This window comes from Cebus imitator, unplaced genomic scaffold (genome assembly GCF_001604975.1).
Source record: "Cebus imitator isolate Cc_AM_T3 unplaced genomic scaffold, Cebus_imitator-1.0 Scaffold260, whole genome shotgun sequence".
NCBI classification, from domain to species: domain Eukaryota; kingdom Metazoa; phylum Chordata; class Mammalia; order Primates; family Cebidae; genus Cebus; species Cebus imitator.
This window is the reverse complement of record NW_016107575.1, coordinates 2,843,585-2,859,608: the sequence shown is the minus strand read 5'-3', so window position 1 is coordinate 2,859,608 and position 16,024 is coordinate 2,843,585. Positions and strand designations below refer to the sequence as shown.

At 39.3% G+C, this 16,024-nt stretch overlaps 1 protein-coding gene across 2 annotated transcripts in view; it reads right to left on the bottom strand.

Moving 5' to 3' along the window:
- The window catches only part of AGK (acylglycerol kinase), a 105,233-nt gene that overhangs the window by 4,937 nt on the left and 84,272 nt on the right, over positions 1-16,024 (bottom strand). For both annotated transcript variants that reach the window (XM_017499765.2, XM_037728269.1), the window contains exons 12-16: positions 15,539-15,596; positions 10,902-11,052; positions 10,389-10,486; positions 3,155-3,225; positions 916-1,000 (exon numbers count right to left, since the gene is read on the bottom strand). In XM_017499765.2, coding sequence (XP_017355254.1) covers positions 916-1,000; positions 3,155-3,225; positions 10,389-10,486; positions 10,902-11,052; positions 15,539-15,596 — 463 coding nt within the window. The remainder of the gene's footprint in view (positions 1-915; positions 1,001-3,154; positions 3,226-10,388; positions 10,487-10,901; positions 11,053-15,538; positions 15,597-16,024) is intronic.

Sequence of the window (16,024 nt, the reverse complement as noted above, 5' to 3'; positions counted from 1 at the left end):
ATTTTGGGATTTGAACAACATGGTTATAATTTTCAAATATGCATTAAAAGGTAAGGGTCCTGACACATCTTTAAGGAATTTATAAACATAATATAGTCCTTTTATATTATGCTAATCCTTGTCAAATAAAAATAGAGAAAGACAGCTAATTCTCTTATGACAAGCTATTATATCTGCTGGATCATTTTCATTATTCCTTAAGACTTGCTCAGATTTACACCTAAGGTGTATCAACATTAATATCATTACAGGATCTATGAAACCCTTACATAACTCATGCATTTAATTCAATATTTATATCAAAACTGTGATGCCAGTCACTATGGGGATAGCTTCTGTTTACCTATAGTCTTGTTTGAATAATATAATGGCCACATGTCTTCGAAGGCTATCTGAAAGGGCTCCTTTTTTCTCTATTGCCAGTTGAATAACCTAACAATTCAGATTCTATTTCCATTTTTTTTTCACTTACGTAGGTTATTCTAAGCATGGCATTTCATAATACAGAAAAATTCAGTGTTGAACTAAAAACTGATTCCAGATCCTTTGTAAAAAATGTTAAAGTAAAAGCCACTATTAACATTTGCCAGCTAGACAATTCTCTGTACATCTTAATGTAATAACCTTCTGCATTTTTTTACATATGGAAAAATAAAAGCTAGGAGACCTAAAAATCAAGAACCTTGGCTCAAAAATGATGGGAGCCTTAAGGAGTCCAACTCTAAATCCGTGACTCCAAAGGGGATTCTGCCATCCTTTTCAAGTCCCCCCTAATATGAGCCAGAGCCTGGAAAAATGCTTGGCACATAATACTAAGTGTGGATCAGCTAACAGGAAGGAGGGGACACACAGAGGGGCAGGCCGATGAAGAATGAATCAAACACTGTGGGACTACCGACCCCCTTCCCCACTCACCTCGGGGACAAGCAAAGTGCACTGGCTGGCTTGGAGACACTCCGTGCCCTCAGCATGCAGCTTGGGGTTCCTCACCTTTCGACTTCTGTGGGCACAGGAAAAAGCAAGCTTGACACCAGTGATGGCAACTGCATTAGGGTGCAACAATGTAGCAATTCTTTCCCCCTTTTTTATGAGGTAACATAAGTGGACAGATGGTCTATTAAGCCACAGAGTTCTATAAATAATTTTTCCAGCAGTGATTCTTACTTAGTATTGTGATACATTCTGGACTGAATGTAGAGAACTGTGCATGAAGTTATGACTTTCTCTGAATTCTTTTTAAATCATTCCACATGTACCTAATTCTTAGACTGTTAGTCTCAAATTTGAAAATTACAATGAAATTAAATTCTTTAGGAAAAGTGCTAAACTTCTGGTATTTGGTACTTGTGATCGATTACTTGAAGAAGAAAATATTTCTACTCTAATGTAGATCTTTCTTTTATGTAAGACAACTAGTCTTAAAAGTTCTCTGATGACTTCCTATCTGTGGGTCCCACTCCTGTGGATTCAACCACCTGAGGATAGACAATACATACATATTTGCATCTGTACTGAAAATGTACAGACTATCTTATCCCCTAGACAATACAGTAAAACTATTCACATAGCATTGACATTGTATTGGGTATTATAAGTAATCTAGAGAAGATTTAATATGCATAGGGAAGATGTGCACAAGTCTACGCAAATACCATGCTGCTATATAGAAAGGACTTGAGAATCTGGATTTTGGTATCTGAGGGAGGTCCTGGAACCAATCCCCCAAGGTTACTGTGGGATGACTGTATTTATAACACAGTCTACTTGGCATATAATATCTACCTAGACTCAGTGACTATGGAGTAAAATTTCCAGCACATATAGACACACTCCACCTCATGCTATACCTGTGACAGCTAGGCAGGGGAAATACAGTAGAAGCTAATCCAAGTCAATTAGTCCGTTATTTATCATTCATTAACAGTAATTCTACGAAACTATCAGTTTTCTACGCAGCTTCACAGTGTTCTCTTCAGATACCCAGAGGAAACAGACATTACTTGATTTCACTTCCTGTAGAGACCAGAAGGACACTGTGGCCGCTGCTGGTGCTAACAATGCAGAACATAGTGGCTTCGCCTAACCTAAGCAATAGAATTGGGGTGTCTACTTCTGGATACCAGTATCGTAAAGGAATCTGAATATTGCTGGTCTCGCTGGCCAGACTGTCAATGAAGGTTGTGTGATTTCTGGACATTCTGCAGAAGAAAGAGGATTTTCCCTTCTTTTTCCTATCAATACAGCAAGAAAATCAAAAGCTGCAGAATCAGCTATTCAGCCTCTGAAGAATTTATGCAAAGGCGAGAAAAACCAACTTATGTGCCTGTGTAGATAATGAAGTAGCCATGGAGACCAGGCCGTTGCAGCAGAAATGTGTGATCCCTAAATGGGCACGAGAGGGAGCTCTGAGACAAAGCACAAAAAAGCGGAGCCGAGCAGATTACCAGTTGGCATGGGAACACGCCAGCTCCTCAGATGCTCTGAAGGCCGGTGGAGGATTTATAGTATTCTTAACCAATAAAATTCTGGCAGAGGTAGGACTTAACAAATCACAGGACTTGGAAGAGTATTCTGTATTGGAAAAAGGCCTGGGAAATGTCCAAGGTACACCTTTTCCAGTTTTTCATAAAGGCCCTAGGAATAGGAGGACATGGTGAACTGACATAAACCGTAATGGGTACTGTGAAGTGCTTCACAATAGAAAAAGACTTTACACACATTCTCTTACTCCAGACTGAAAGTCAGTCCTGAGATCGGCAGAGATGATCATGTTATTCTATTCTCTAGACAGGGAAAGGATTCAGAGACGCTAAATGATCCAACTTATGACATCAGTAAGTGACAGAATCAAAATTTGCATTCAGCTCTTTGACCCTGAAACCAAAGTTCCTGATGCTATGTCATGCTCCATTGAATTCTTAGGTTTCCACTGAAAAAGACTGCTCTTACATTCTGAGCCCCACAAAATTAACAGTGATGTCCAACATAGGAGAGGGGCACTATACATGTCAGCCCACAGTAAAGAAATGACGTAAAAATTCCCAAACAAGACAAGGCTTTGGCTGGACCCTGTCTTAGACTTCATGGCACACTCTGAATAGTAAAGTCTGAGAAAACCACAAGCATCATTTCCCATGAACCCCAGTCCACTTACCCTATAGTTATAAAGTCTCCTTTGCTGACGGAGTCAGGTTCAATGCAGATGTTCATAAAATCTTCTTTGCTCTAAAAGGTTAAGAACATGAATGTCATTACTTTTTTTTTTTTTTTTTTTTGAGACACAGTTTCCCTCTTGTTGCCCAGGCGTACAATGGCGCGATCTTGGCTCACCACAACCTCCACCTCCCGAGTTCAAGCGATTCTCCTGCCTCAGCCTCCCGAGTAGCTGGGATTACAGGCATGCACCACAGCTAATTTTTGTATTTTTAATAGAGAGGGGATTTCTCCATTTTGGTCAGGCTGGTCTCGAACTCCTAACCTCAGGTGATCCGCCTGCATCGGCCTCCCAAAGTGCTGGGGTTACAGCTTTGAGCCACCACTCCCAGCCGAACGTTATTACTCTTAAAATTTGGCTAATGCAGCCTGTTGCCATCCTCAGCTTTGACGGTTCATAGTTTGAAGCTATGCGTAGTTAGGGGACTCTACTTGTAGTGACTTAATTCTGAACATATTTTCAGTCTTTTTCACTAAGCGCTTTACTGAGGTATACTTTATAGAAAATTCATCTCCATTGCTTGGCTTTTTATTACTACATAAGCAAAAGAAAAACTCCGAGGGGGAGGTTCTGGAAGTTGTCACTCACTAGTAGTCATAGCTGCTCTAGTCTCTAGGATTACTTCTTTTGCAGGCCAAGCTCTCAGCCCATCCCAGCAATCTCAGTGTTCACTGCATATCAGCTTCACATCAGAGCATGGAATCATCTGCTTGGTGTGCAGAGCCCAGGTGGTTGTGCTCCTTTAAATGCTCTACATGCAAATTTGGTGTGCAACCAGAGTTGAAAAACAGCAATCCATTTATTCTATGATAATGTTTAGAAACTTTCCATTTCCAGCCACAGAAAGCCCTGAATGATTTGAGCTTCGACAAAATGGCTATAAAAACATGTTTGGTTCTTAGACCACACCCCATAATTTGCTGCCAGTCATTTACAGAGGCCACACAAACCTGGCCTCTGTAAATCAGTCCCACAACTTCTGTGTCAGCTTCAATAGAGGTCTTGTTTCTTTTGGGGTAGTTCAAATCTGCAGGTCCAGGATAACCCACAGGCCTCTGGGAGCCTTGAAGCCTTTGCCTAAGATTAAAGGGTAACTAACAACTAATTCTCAGCTAAGAATTACAAAGCACAAAGTGGATGACTTTGAAAATTCACCTTTTATTCAACTACTTAGTGCCAATCATGCAACATGAACTCACGGAGCTTGGGTTATGCCAGTGAACAAAACCCACATGAATTTCTGCCTACAAATAACTTACTTTCCATGGTAGAGAGTGAAGGGAATAGATCAATCATAGTAAGGCGGTAAATTATAGACTCTGTTGGAAGATAAGGATATCACAAGTATATTAAGAGTATATTAGAAAATAAGACCAAGGAAGCAGAGCAGGGAACATGAGGCGCTGATGGCAGTGGCTGCATTATGGAAGGGGGTCCGTGGAGAAGCCTCGGAGCAGAGGCCTGAAGGAAGTGAGGGAGTCAGCGATGTGGACATCCAGGGCAGTGGGTCTCAAACTTTAGCAAGTGTCACTGGAGAGCATGGTAACACTCAGAATCTGGTTTTTGTTCGTCAACTAAATATATAAATATAAATATATATAAATATATATATATATATATATATATTTTTTTAACTCAGACTCTGGCCCATCCCAAGTTTCTGGTTTAGTAGATCTGGGGTAAGGCCCATGAATTTTCATCTTGAGCAACTTCTACTTGATACTGATGTGCTGATCTAAGGACCAGACTTTGAGAACCCCTAATCCGGGGATGAGCAATCCACACAAGGGGAACTACCGGGGCAGAGGCCTTAGGTTGGTAGCAGGGGACATACCTGACAGGAGCAGGGAAGAGCAAGGAAGCCTCTGTGGCTGGAGCAGAGCGAGTGACAAGGACAAGAAGCGAGGAAGACAGAGGGAAGAGAAGCTACATCAGCAGGGCCTCATAGACCATGGTGAGGAAGCTGGCTTTTAGGCTGAATGAAGCAGAGAGCCACTGGAGGGTTCTAAGGAGGGAAATATGTTCTGGCTCCATTTTAGCCAGAGGATCACTCTGGCTGCCATGTTGAGAATTAAGACAGGAGCAGTATTGGAGAGGGAGACAGTGGGCTAGGAATTAACATTATAGAGAAATGTGTAGGAATGGCCCGGGGTTCAGGAGCTCCCAGGAGCAGTGATCTCTGGGCTGGGGGGTGAGTTAGAGAGGAGGAAGAAGAATGGGTTAAAGCAGTGATGAAGAATCAAGAGGACAACCACCAAGTCACCAGGCCCAGCGTACAAGGGGAGGAAAAAAAAGAAAATACAGCCACTGCTTAAAGGCTGTGGGGAAGGCAGAGCCCAGGGGAGAGCCACACTGCAGCTAGAACAGGGGTCAGGAAACTTTCTGTCAAGAGCCAAAGAGTGAACACTGTAGGTTTGCAGACCATGAGGTCTCTCTCACAGATACTCAGCTCAGCCATGGTGGTGTGAAGGCAGCCAGAGACAACACTCAAATGAATCAGCATGCTTGTGTTCCAGTAAAATGTTACAGACAGTGAAATTTAAAGACAATTTCCAAATGTAAAAGAATAATACTATTTTTTTTTTTTAATGATTTAAAAATGTAAAACATTGTTAGCTTCAAGGCTGTACAAATATGGCAGCAAGATAGTCGGGCCTGTGGTTTGTCCTTTGCTGACCCCTGTTCTAAAGCTTTGTTCTGGAGGCACAGTTCAGTTACTTATAAAGAAACTGTGGTTCTCCAGAGGTGAGCCTTTAGCTTTGTTAATGGTGAACAGGGCAGCCTTTAGTCTAGAATTAATTTTGACTTACTAGTGAGGCAATACCTTTTTGAGGACACTACTCAATGCTCCATGTCTGAAGAGGATTTTCTACTCTAATTGGTTCGAACATGAACTATTCCTGGCTTTGTGAGAGGACTGACTCTTCTGAGACTGTCCCACCTGCTCCTTATTGGTAACTCAACCTCCGGTCTTGGGTGGTGGTTTCTCACATACATGCACCTGTCAATACTCAGCTGAAGATTCCAGAGAAAACCTCCATAAACCTCTAGTTCAGTTCTGGGTGCAGCTCTCCTCTCTGTGTCTCTCTCTTGTATTCTGCCTTGCAATTCTAGCTGCCTTGATTTCTCAAAATTCTCAAAGGCCACCTCAACTGAGGGAGGCCATGGGCTCTGTCACCCAGGCTGGAGTGCAGTGGCACAATCTTGGCTCACTACAACCTCCGCCTCCCGGGTTCTAGTGATTCTCCTGCCTCAGCCTCCTGAGTAGCTGGGATCACAGGTGCATGCCACCACACCTGGCTAATTTTTGTATTTTTAGTAGAGACGGGGTTTCACCATGTTGTCAGGCTGGTCTCAAACTCCTGACCTCGTGATCTGCCCCCCTCAGCTCCCCAAAGTGCTGAGATTACAGGAGTAAGCAACCACGCCTGGCCGATTTTGTCCAATTTTTAAGGTGTTTAAGGTATAAAGCTGGTGTTTTCTGCTTCATCTTGGCTAGAAGTTTCACGTTAACAATCAAAAATCAATTCATTCTGTTGCTTTGACAGATTAAATGAGGAAACTATTATCTCAATAGATACTAAAAGAGTACTTGATAAAATTAAATATTTAAGATATTTAACATGAAAGATAAAAATGCTTAGCAAACTGGTACCGAGATCGCACCATTGCACCCCAGCCTGGGCAACAAGAGTAAAACTCTGTCTCAAAAAAAGATATTATTTAGAATAGCATAAAAAATTAAGATAACTGGGAATATATCCAGTAAGATATATATATATATCTATAGATATATAGATATTAGGCTATTCTAGAGAAAACTATAAAATTTCATTGAAAGACACTGAAGACCTAAATAAATGAAGAGATATACCCCATTCATATGCTACAGGAGTCAGTACTGTAGAGATGTCATTCCTCTCCAAATTATTCTATGGATACAATGCAGTAAGATCAATATTATAACATTTTTATGTGGAATTTAATAAAATCAACATTCTAAAATATTTATGGAACTCAAATGAGCTAAGAATAGCCAAGAGACTGTAAAAAAAAAAAAAAAAGAAAAATATAGTGGAACTTATAAAACTATAATAATTAAGAGAAGCAGAGTATTAGTACAAGTATGAGAAAACAGAACAATAGAAGAAAGAGACCAGAAACATTTACAGGTATATAGGCATGACGTATGGCAGAGATTTATTGAAGATCAGTGGGGGGAAATGGACATTTCAATAAATGGTGCTTGGACAACTGGCTTTCTATTTGGAAAGAACATAAAATTGGAGCTTGACCTCCATCAGTCACAAAACTCACTTATAGGTAGGTGGGAGTATTTCCTTTTTAAAGAAAAATGAAACTACATTGCAAATCTTTTCACCTATTTTTTTTCTCATATCAATAGATAGAAAATAATACATATATAAAATAGATATGATTTTTAATAAATGTACCAAAATATATTCAGTCTGATTAGTTCACTGCAAATATTTTACTCTTATAAATCCAGTGAGCATAGTTGTGTAAGAGATCCTAATCTTCACACATTCCACACTCCTACACCTTTCATACACTGAATGTGCTGCTTTTAATAAGTGAACATTTTGAGCTATTACATGGCAGCTACACTGTCTTTAAATATTGTATTGCATTTGCTTTTATTTTTATAAAGAATTGTGCAAAAAAGAAACAAATGAATCTGCTGCTCCTAGTGATAAGAAGCACAGTATCATATACTTTTATAATAGGCACAAAGATAAAGAGCACTTGGCATTGTGAATGTGGCTAATCCTGAGCGCAGTCGCATACTCACTGAACTCAATCCAGTCCCTTGTACTCAATCATTAGAGAAAAGAACAATGGCAAAGAACATGAACAAAATGCTCAGAATACATATTATTAAAGACTTATTATAAAGAAGATGTATAATTAGAAATTTTATCTTTCCCTTTTAAATTTCTCTGGAACAGAATCTATTTTTTTTTTTTTTTTTTTTTAGCATTCATATATCCACTTTCACCAGTGTTTTCAGATTTCCATTATGTAAAAAAGGACTGCCTACATTATATATTCATCAGATTATTTCAGTAGGATAAATTCCTGGAAATACAGTTAATAGGGCAAAAGGTACGCATATATTTTAGACACTCAATATATACTACACCAAGTTGCTGAGACAAGATGTTCCAATTTATAGTCCCAGCAGAACCATACACCGCCACTAAGCTTTTAATCTATAACATGCTTTTTAGTCATAATTCAATGTTACTATTTTAATTTGCACTTCTTTGAAGAAATCACTTTTTCTGTCTCCTTACCTATAAAATACAGATAAAGATATCTACCTAATAGTGTAACTATGAGGATTACATAATATTATATAAAATTCTCAGGACAGTGCCTAGCATGCAGTAGTCAGCAAATATAAGCTATTTTCTCATATGCGTATTTCTTTTATGCATTTTCTATTGTTACCCTTTGCTCACTTTTTATATTAGTCCTTTGCCCATTTCTTATTGCTTTATCCTAAGAGCTTGTTATAAAGAAAGTGAATTCCTGGTCTATCACATGCTAATATTTTTCTCAATATGTAATTTAAATGTTTGTATAGAACATCTTTTTAAATAAAAAGACAAATGCATCAGTAAGATTTTTGCCTTAGATGTCATGCTTAGAAAGTCCTTGTCCTCCTTAAGTTTATACTGATAATCACTTAGATTTTATCCTAATACTTTTTTTTAAAATTTCAATTTTATTTTAAGTTCACATATGTAGGATGTGCAGCCATGTTACACAGGTATAAACGTGTGCCATTTACCCTACTACTTTAATGATTTTATTATTTTATATTTAGTTCTTTAATCAAACTAGAATTTTTTTTACAGGGTGAAAGGAGCTATGTTTTCCAGTGGACATATATTACTTTTATAATTAGAAAACAACTCAATCCTCTGAATATTAATATTAAAATCAAACTTCTCATTATATTAATACTGGAATCAAACTTACCACTCTATTCCAACTCCATCTGCTAATTTTCAGACTGGCCTAGACAACTGTGAACAGACTACTTTGATCTGCATAAAAGCTGAATGTAATTAGTCCACAGTTAACAGTTACTTTCCTATTGGCATTCCCATTAATATAAATTACCAAGGTTTTTGCTATACCAGGGTCAGTAAACTTTTTCTGTAAGTGACCAGCTAATAAACGTTTTAGTCTTTTGGGCCGTACAGTCCATCAAAACTACTCAGCTCTGCCCCTGTAGCACAAAAGCTGCCACAGACCATATATTTGTGAATGAATATGGCTGTGCTCCAATAAAACTTAAAATGCAATTTATGGATACTGAAATTTGAATTTTACATATTTTTCTGTTCACAAAAATTCTTCTTTTGATTTTCTTTGAATCATTGAAAATTAGAAGATTCTTAGCTTCTGGGCTATACAAAAACAGGTGGCAGACCAGTTTGCCAATGCCTGCTTCATTTCAGCACTTTTTGGTGTATTGTTTATAGCGGTACCACCCAACAGAATTTTCTGCGCTGATGGACAGGTTGTATACCTGTGATTTCCAATACAGTGGCTACTAGCCACATATGGCTGATGAGCACTTGAAATGTGGCGAGTGTGACTCAGGAACTAAGTTTTAATTTTAATCAACTTAAATGTAACTGGCCATGTGGCTAATAGCTACCATATGAGATAGTGCATACCTACAGATTGGACCTAAATAGAATCATATGTAGATACAGATACAGATGTATGTGTGTGGCTATTTTTCTTCTGAGGGTCTAAGTTGACATAATTAGTATAGTCACAAAAATAATAGCTATTTACTCAAGTAAAAGCTCCATAATTTTTTTCCAGTGACAAATGGGAATAATTAATTTTCATTTCTAAGGCCCTCTCACCCTAAGTTCTCTGAAAACCAATTAAGCAATGAGCAGAATATGTGATCAGAGCCCCAGAAGCATTTATGCCACTCCTACAGGTGGTAGCTTCTCCCATTGCCGTTATTCCCTAAAGGCACACCATATCCTTTCTCCTGACCCTGCCCTCTCTATCTCCACAGGGTAAAAACATAATAGAATAACTGAATTAGTGGGAGGACTATAGCTATTGTCACTTTTCCTAGGTACCAAATGCTTTTCTAATAAAAAAGCACACTTACTGTCGGGTCAAGCTGATTGCTCCGTGTTGTGATGGACAGTTCAATGGTGGACAGCTGCACATCTTTCCAGACCTCTGGGCTCACCTCTTGGGAAAGGGCTGTGGGAATCCATTAGCTACAGGTCAGTTTCTTCCATTAACACTTCACCACCCACCAGGGACGGCTAGTTGCTAGCTGCTCAGCTCAGCTTCTCAAGCCTTTCTGCTGACTCTTCGCCTTTGTTTTGTTTGTTTCATGCCTCTTATACATAGAGGTAAAAATGGCACCTCTGTGCCTAAAACATCACTACCAAAAGCAGTCACATGAACAGAAAGATTGTGCACAGAGACTGCTATGCCCATTGATGGGACACTACTTGGGCCTGCTCTGGTGGCACACAGAAGGATGAATTCAATGATCCCTGAAAGGCTTCTCCTGCTCTAGTTAAGTCTCTAAACCTGATTTTGGAGATCTACTTTAGGGCACTCCTAAACTGACCAGGGCCCTCCAATCTTCAGTCGCCACATTGCTCACCATCCTGTGGTTGTGCCCAGAAGGATGCAAGCCTTCGTAATATTCTCCTGTACAAAGAAGGCCTTTGTACAGGTGTCTCCTCTGGTCCACTGGCAGGTCTCTCTGTAGGTCCCGTGTACGAGAGAGAGGCTTGATGAGTCTGAGGCCACTCCTTTTAATGTGGAGAGAGAAAAATTTTGTCATGCATCTACAATTCCACTCTGGGAGTTTCTCCCTGCAAAGGTTATTTTTCTACCTATGCCTGCTATAAAGCGAACTAATAATCTCCTTTCACTGGATGGAATGCTCTCTAATTTGGAGCATGGAATCCTCAGGTTTTCTTTTCCTCTTAAAGCTAGATCTGAGAAACCATGAATTCAGCAAGTACTGCCTCCATTGCTCCCCCTAACATGGACTAAGAACCACCATTTACACTTGTCCAAAAAGAGGGTGAATGAACATAGGGTCATCAGTAATAAATTTATCTTTGGCTTACAGATGGTGATGAAAATTGAAACTGATGAAATCCAGCTGCATCAAGTACTTACCTCACTTCTGGAATCTTATTCCACACACAGGCCAGAATGGTTTACCCCAGGCTCACAATTCAGTCCAAGGCTTCTCACTTCTGCATCAAAGCCCATCACCCTCACGCTCTAATTTTTTTTTGTCTTCTGTGTCCTGGCATCCCAAGTCCAGTGTCAACCTGGATCACATCCTGACCACATGAATAATTAAAACCATACCCTAGCCTCTCAGCCCTTGACATCACCTCCAATTCGCCACATCCACCCATTTCCATGGCCACTTCCTGTCCCCTAATGTCACCCAGAACTATTCCACTTTGGAAATCTAAAATTCCGAGATCCTACTCTCTAATCACATCCCATATACTTCGGTTGATTCTTTTGTGTCCATTGTGTCTCTTAGGGTGAAATGCTTCCCTGTTCTCAAGTTTCCATGTGGTGAATTACAGAACAGTAGCAATACTGGCTTCTCCCACTCCACCACTTACTCACTCCTCCCCAAGTCTAGAAGGACCGGTGCATGGATCCAGCCCCTTCCTTTCTCTCTGACAGCGGCTATCTTTGCCTCAGGTGTTCACTGCTTCTTCACGCAATAAGCTTACTGTACTGGTCTCTGCCCTGAAGGCGCTGTTTCAACTGCATACGTTCAGTTCACAGAATTAGGAGATCAGATAGAGACCACATATCTGTGCTGTCCTCCATTCCTGCTGACACTTATAAAGCTGATGTTTTGATCTCCATCTGCCTAGTTCCTGCATTTGTTTTCATACCTTGGTTCAAACTAAAAAGAGGAAGAGAGGGGTTTTACTGTGGGCCCCTGAAGACCTAACTGCACCAAGTTTTCAATCACATTGAGGATTCTACTCCCTGCCCACTCATTTTCCCTCAGTGCCAAGTTGATAGTCAATTACTCTAAATCCCTTTCTTTTTCCACTTACTCTTGGCCCTCCTATGTCTTTATTCTTCTATAATATGTCCTAAAAAGCCCCAATTGTGGATCAGCCTTATCACAAAGTTCCTGTACTCTTACATCATGGCTCAGTATTTCTAGAGGAGAAAATGATACTCCTGCTGAGTATTAATACAAGGAAAAGCAGTCACCCAAAGGAGCATTAGTGTCTACAAATTGTTAATTGTTCATCCTAAGCTGCCTCCTACTTTCATCTTTCTTCAGAATCCCCCATAGCACTACCCACTGCCTTTCTGACAGGATCACTTTGCTTCCTGTACTTCAGTGAGAACATCAGGGATGTCAGTGAGAATAACTTTCTCTAATCTCATTTTCATCTGGACCTATCCTTTACTCCTCTCCTGTATCAATGAGGAAATGGGTCCCTTCTGTCCAGGTACAACCCAGTACTCTGGAACCCACACCCTTCTACCTGCTCATGGATTTTGCCAGTTCAGCCATGCTTTCTGTCTCCTTTCTCCTCACCACTTCCTGTTCTTTTCTTTTGCTTCAGGCTAGAAACACATGGATATTCTCCACTTTTAAAAACTCCACATTGACCCCATGTTTCTCTCAGCTTTTGCCTTCCCTATCTCCTTCTCTTCAAAGTCAGGTTTCTTGAAGGAGGAGCTTGGTCTTGCCGTCTCCACTTCTTTACATCACTTTTATGTCTTTGATTTTCTTCAACCTGGCTTCAGTCCCCACACTTTGGAGGCTGCCAAATTCAATGGATACTCCTCTTATCTGTATATTTAAAGACTTTGCTTTTGCTTCTTGAAACTCTTGGATTTTTCTTGAAATTCTCTCTTCTGTTGGCTCACCTGCACTTTCTCTCCGCACTTCTCAGTCATTTTTAGTGGTTCTTTAAATGTTTATGTCCCTTAGGGATATTACTGGCCATCTGTACTTAATGGTAGTTTCACCAAACCCAAACCCATGGTTTCAAAACCACTCACACACTTATGACGTCTGAATCTATTTCTTCTTCTTCTTCTTCTTTTTTTTTTTTTGACAGAGTCTTGCTCTGTCACCCAGGCTGGAGTACAGCGGCGTGATCGCTGCTCACCACAACATCCACCTCCTGGGTTCAAGTGATTCTCCTGCCTCAGCCTCCCAAGTAGCTGGGATTACAGATGCGCACCACCACACCCTGCTAATTTTTTGTATTTTTAGTAGAGACGGGGTTTCACCATGTTGGCCAGGCTGGTCTCGAACTCCCAACCTCGTGAACTGCCTGCCTCAGCCTCCCAAAGTGCTGGGATTACAGGCATGAGCTACTACCCGCAGCCCTGCATCTATTTCTATAGTCCAGACCTCTCTGCTGAATTCCAGACCTAAATCCCAATTGTATCTTTGCTTGTCTGTACCACAGGTAGTTAAACTCAACATAGATTAAATTGAAAATTTCACCTCTGTTAACAAACTTGATTTAGGCTGGTATTATCAACATCAGTGGAGAACTCCAGTTAACCAAACTGTAGACCCTCATACCAGAAATCTAATAATCCTATATTCTTCTGACTTTTAAGGTTCTAATTTAATAGCTCTTTAATCCGTCTTCTATTGTCAATGGTCACTGTTACTTCCTTAGTCTATATGTCACTTCCCACCTGACGACTTTAACAATCTTCTATCTAATGTCCTTGCCTTGAGCTACCCACGTCCTATCTGGTTTTCTGTTTAGAAAAAAACAATTTTTCTAAAATGCAAATCTGCTCATGTCATGCCTCTGCTTAAGACTCAGTAACTCCCCATCACTTTCAGGATAAAAGTCAAATTGCACATCAAAACTTGCCATAACCTGCCCTTACCTAACCCACTGGCTTCACTTCCTGCCATTTTACTGCATTAATCTTAATTAAGGGCCATGTCACAACACTTTGACTTCACACAGCGTATAAAATGTCTCAAAATTTAGTGTAAGTGTCACCTCCCCGGGAAGAGTTTCTGACCTTCGTTAGATTTAGATGCCCCTCCCCTCTGCCCCATCTTAGTCTTTCACAGCACTCGCCAAACTGCTGATTTACTTTGACTCCCTCCCAGCATATGAATACTTCTTTAGGGTAGGAAACCTGTCTCATTTGACTTTGTATCCCAAGCATACATCAACAATTGTTTGCTGAATAAATGGCGGAAACAGTTTATATTCTCTCTGACTCTACCGTTTAAATATGTAGCTACTCTGTTTCTTCCAAAATGTACTCATGACTGCACCAATGAAATTATTCCCTCGAGGAATAACACATTTTATTAATCCAGTTTGCCTTTGGTATATAAAGACCTTGCCCTCCCAAGTTCATTTTTAAAATCACGTACATTTACTTCTAGTACTTTAGTGTAAAATATTTTAGTGTTTTACATTTAATTTTTTAATCTAGTTAGAATTTTTTTTTGAAAGGTAAAGCTATGTTTTCCAAATGTTTTGCTATGAATATATATTACTTTTATAATTAAAAAAACACTCAATAACTCTGAATATTAGCATTGGAACCAAACTTCTCACTATATTCACACCCCATCTGCCAATTTTCAGATTGGCCAGCCAAACTGTGAATATACCACTTTGATTTGCATAAAAGCTGAACATAGTCTGTAGTCCACAGATAAAGATGACTTTTCTATTAGCATTTTCACTAATAAAAATCGTTAGGTTTGTATAGTATAGAATAGCACTGCCCAACAGAATTTTTTCTGATAATGAACATGTTTCATATCTATACTCTCCAATACAGTAACCACCACCCATATTGAGCTACTATAGTTTGAAACCTACTGATATAAACACAAACCTGTACAATTAGATATTATATATTCAGATATAAATCTTCAATTCATTTCCAGGTAGTAATATAGACAATCATAACAAATAATCGGTGAGACATATGTCATTAGGTTCAAGGTTTGTCTGGCAAGAGTGAATTAATGACAAAGGGAAGTAGAATGCTAAAGAAAAATTAAATATGGGTTTGCTAGTGGAGGAAATGAGTTGGTAGATGAGGGGTGATTCCTTATCAAAACAGGAATGCTTTCTGTATTTTTATTTAATCAAACATGCCCCGTTTTAGTGTTGAGGCATGTCACATTCATCTGTAGCAAAATATTAAAAATATATACCAAATACATGTATTACAGAGAAACAACAAAATAACACAGCAAATTTCTACACTGTAAATCACATTTACCTTAAGAGTGCTGAAAAAGTGGGCTGCTTTGGTTTTTAGAGGCCCAAGATACCAGTACCTGTGAAAAGACCGAGATAAAAATCAGATAAGAATATTAAAAGAATCATCATGTGACAGATACTATTCATAGCAGACAATACATTAGAATTACATCTCTGCTATGAGTGGCTATTCTGGTAGCTAGGAGATTATGGCTTAGTATAAAAGAGTATTACATTCAATGTTAAATCCACATTTCGATGCCTTGTCAAGCTATAGGTAATTAGTTATACAGTAAAGATTCCTGCAATTTATGAGAGATATATAACCAGGCTCCTTGAGTCACTAAATTCACAACATTCTTTAAACATATTCTTTAAACCATAAAATATGGTCCCGTATAGAGTTGTCCCTCAGTCCAAAGTCTGCAGATGTTCAAGTCCCTGATATAAAATGGCACATTTGCACATAAACTATGTACATTCTCTTGTATATTTTAAATCATCT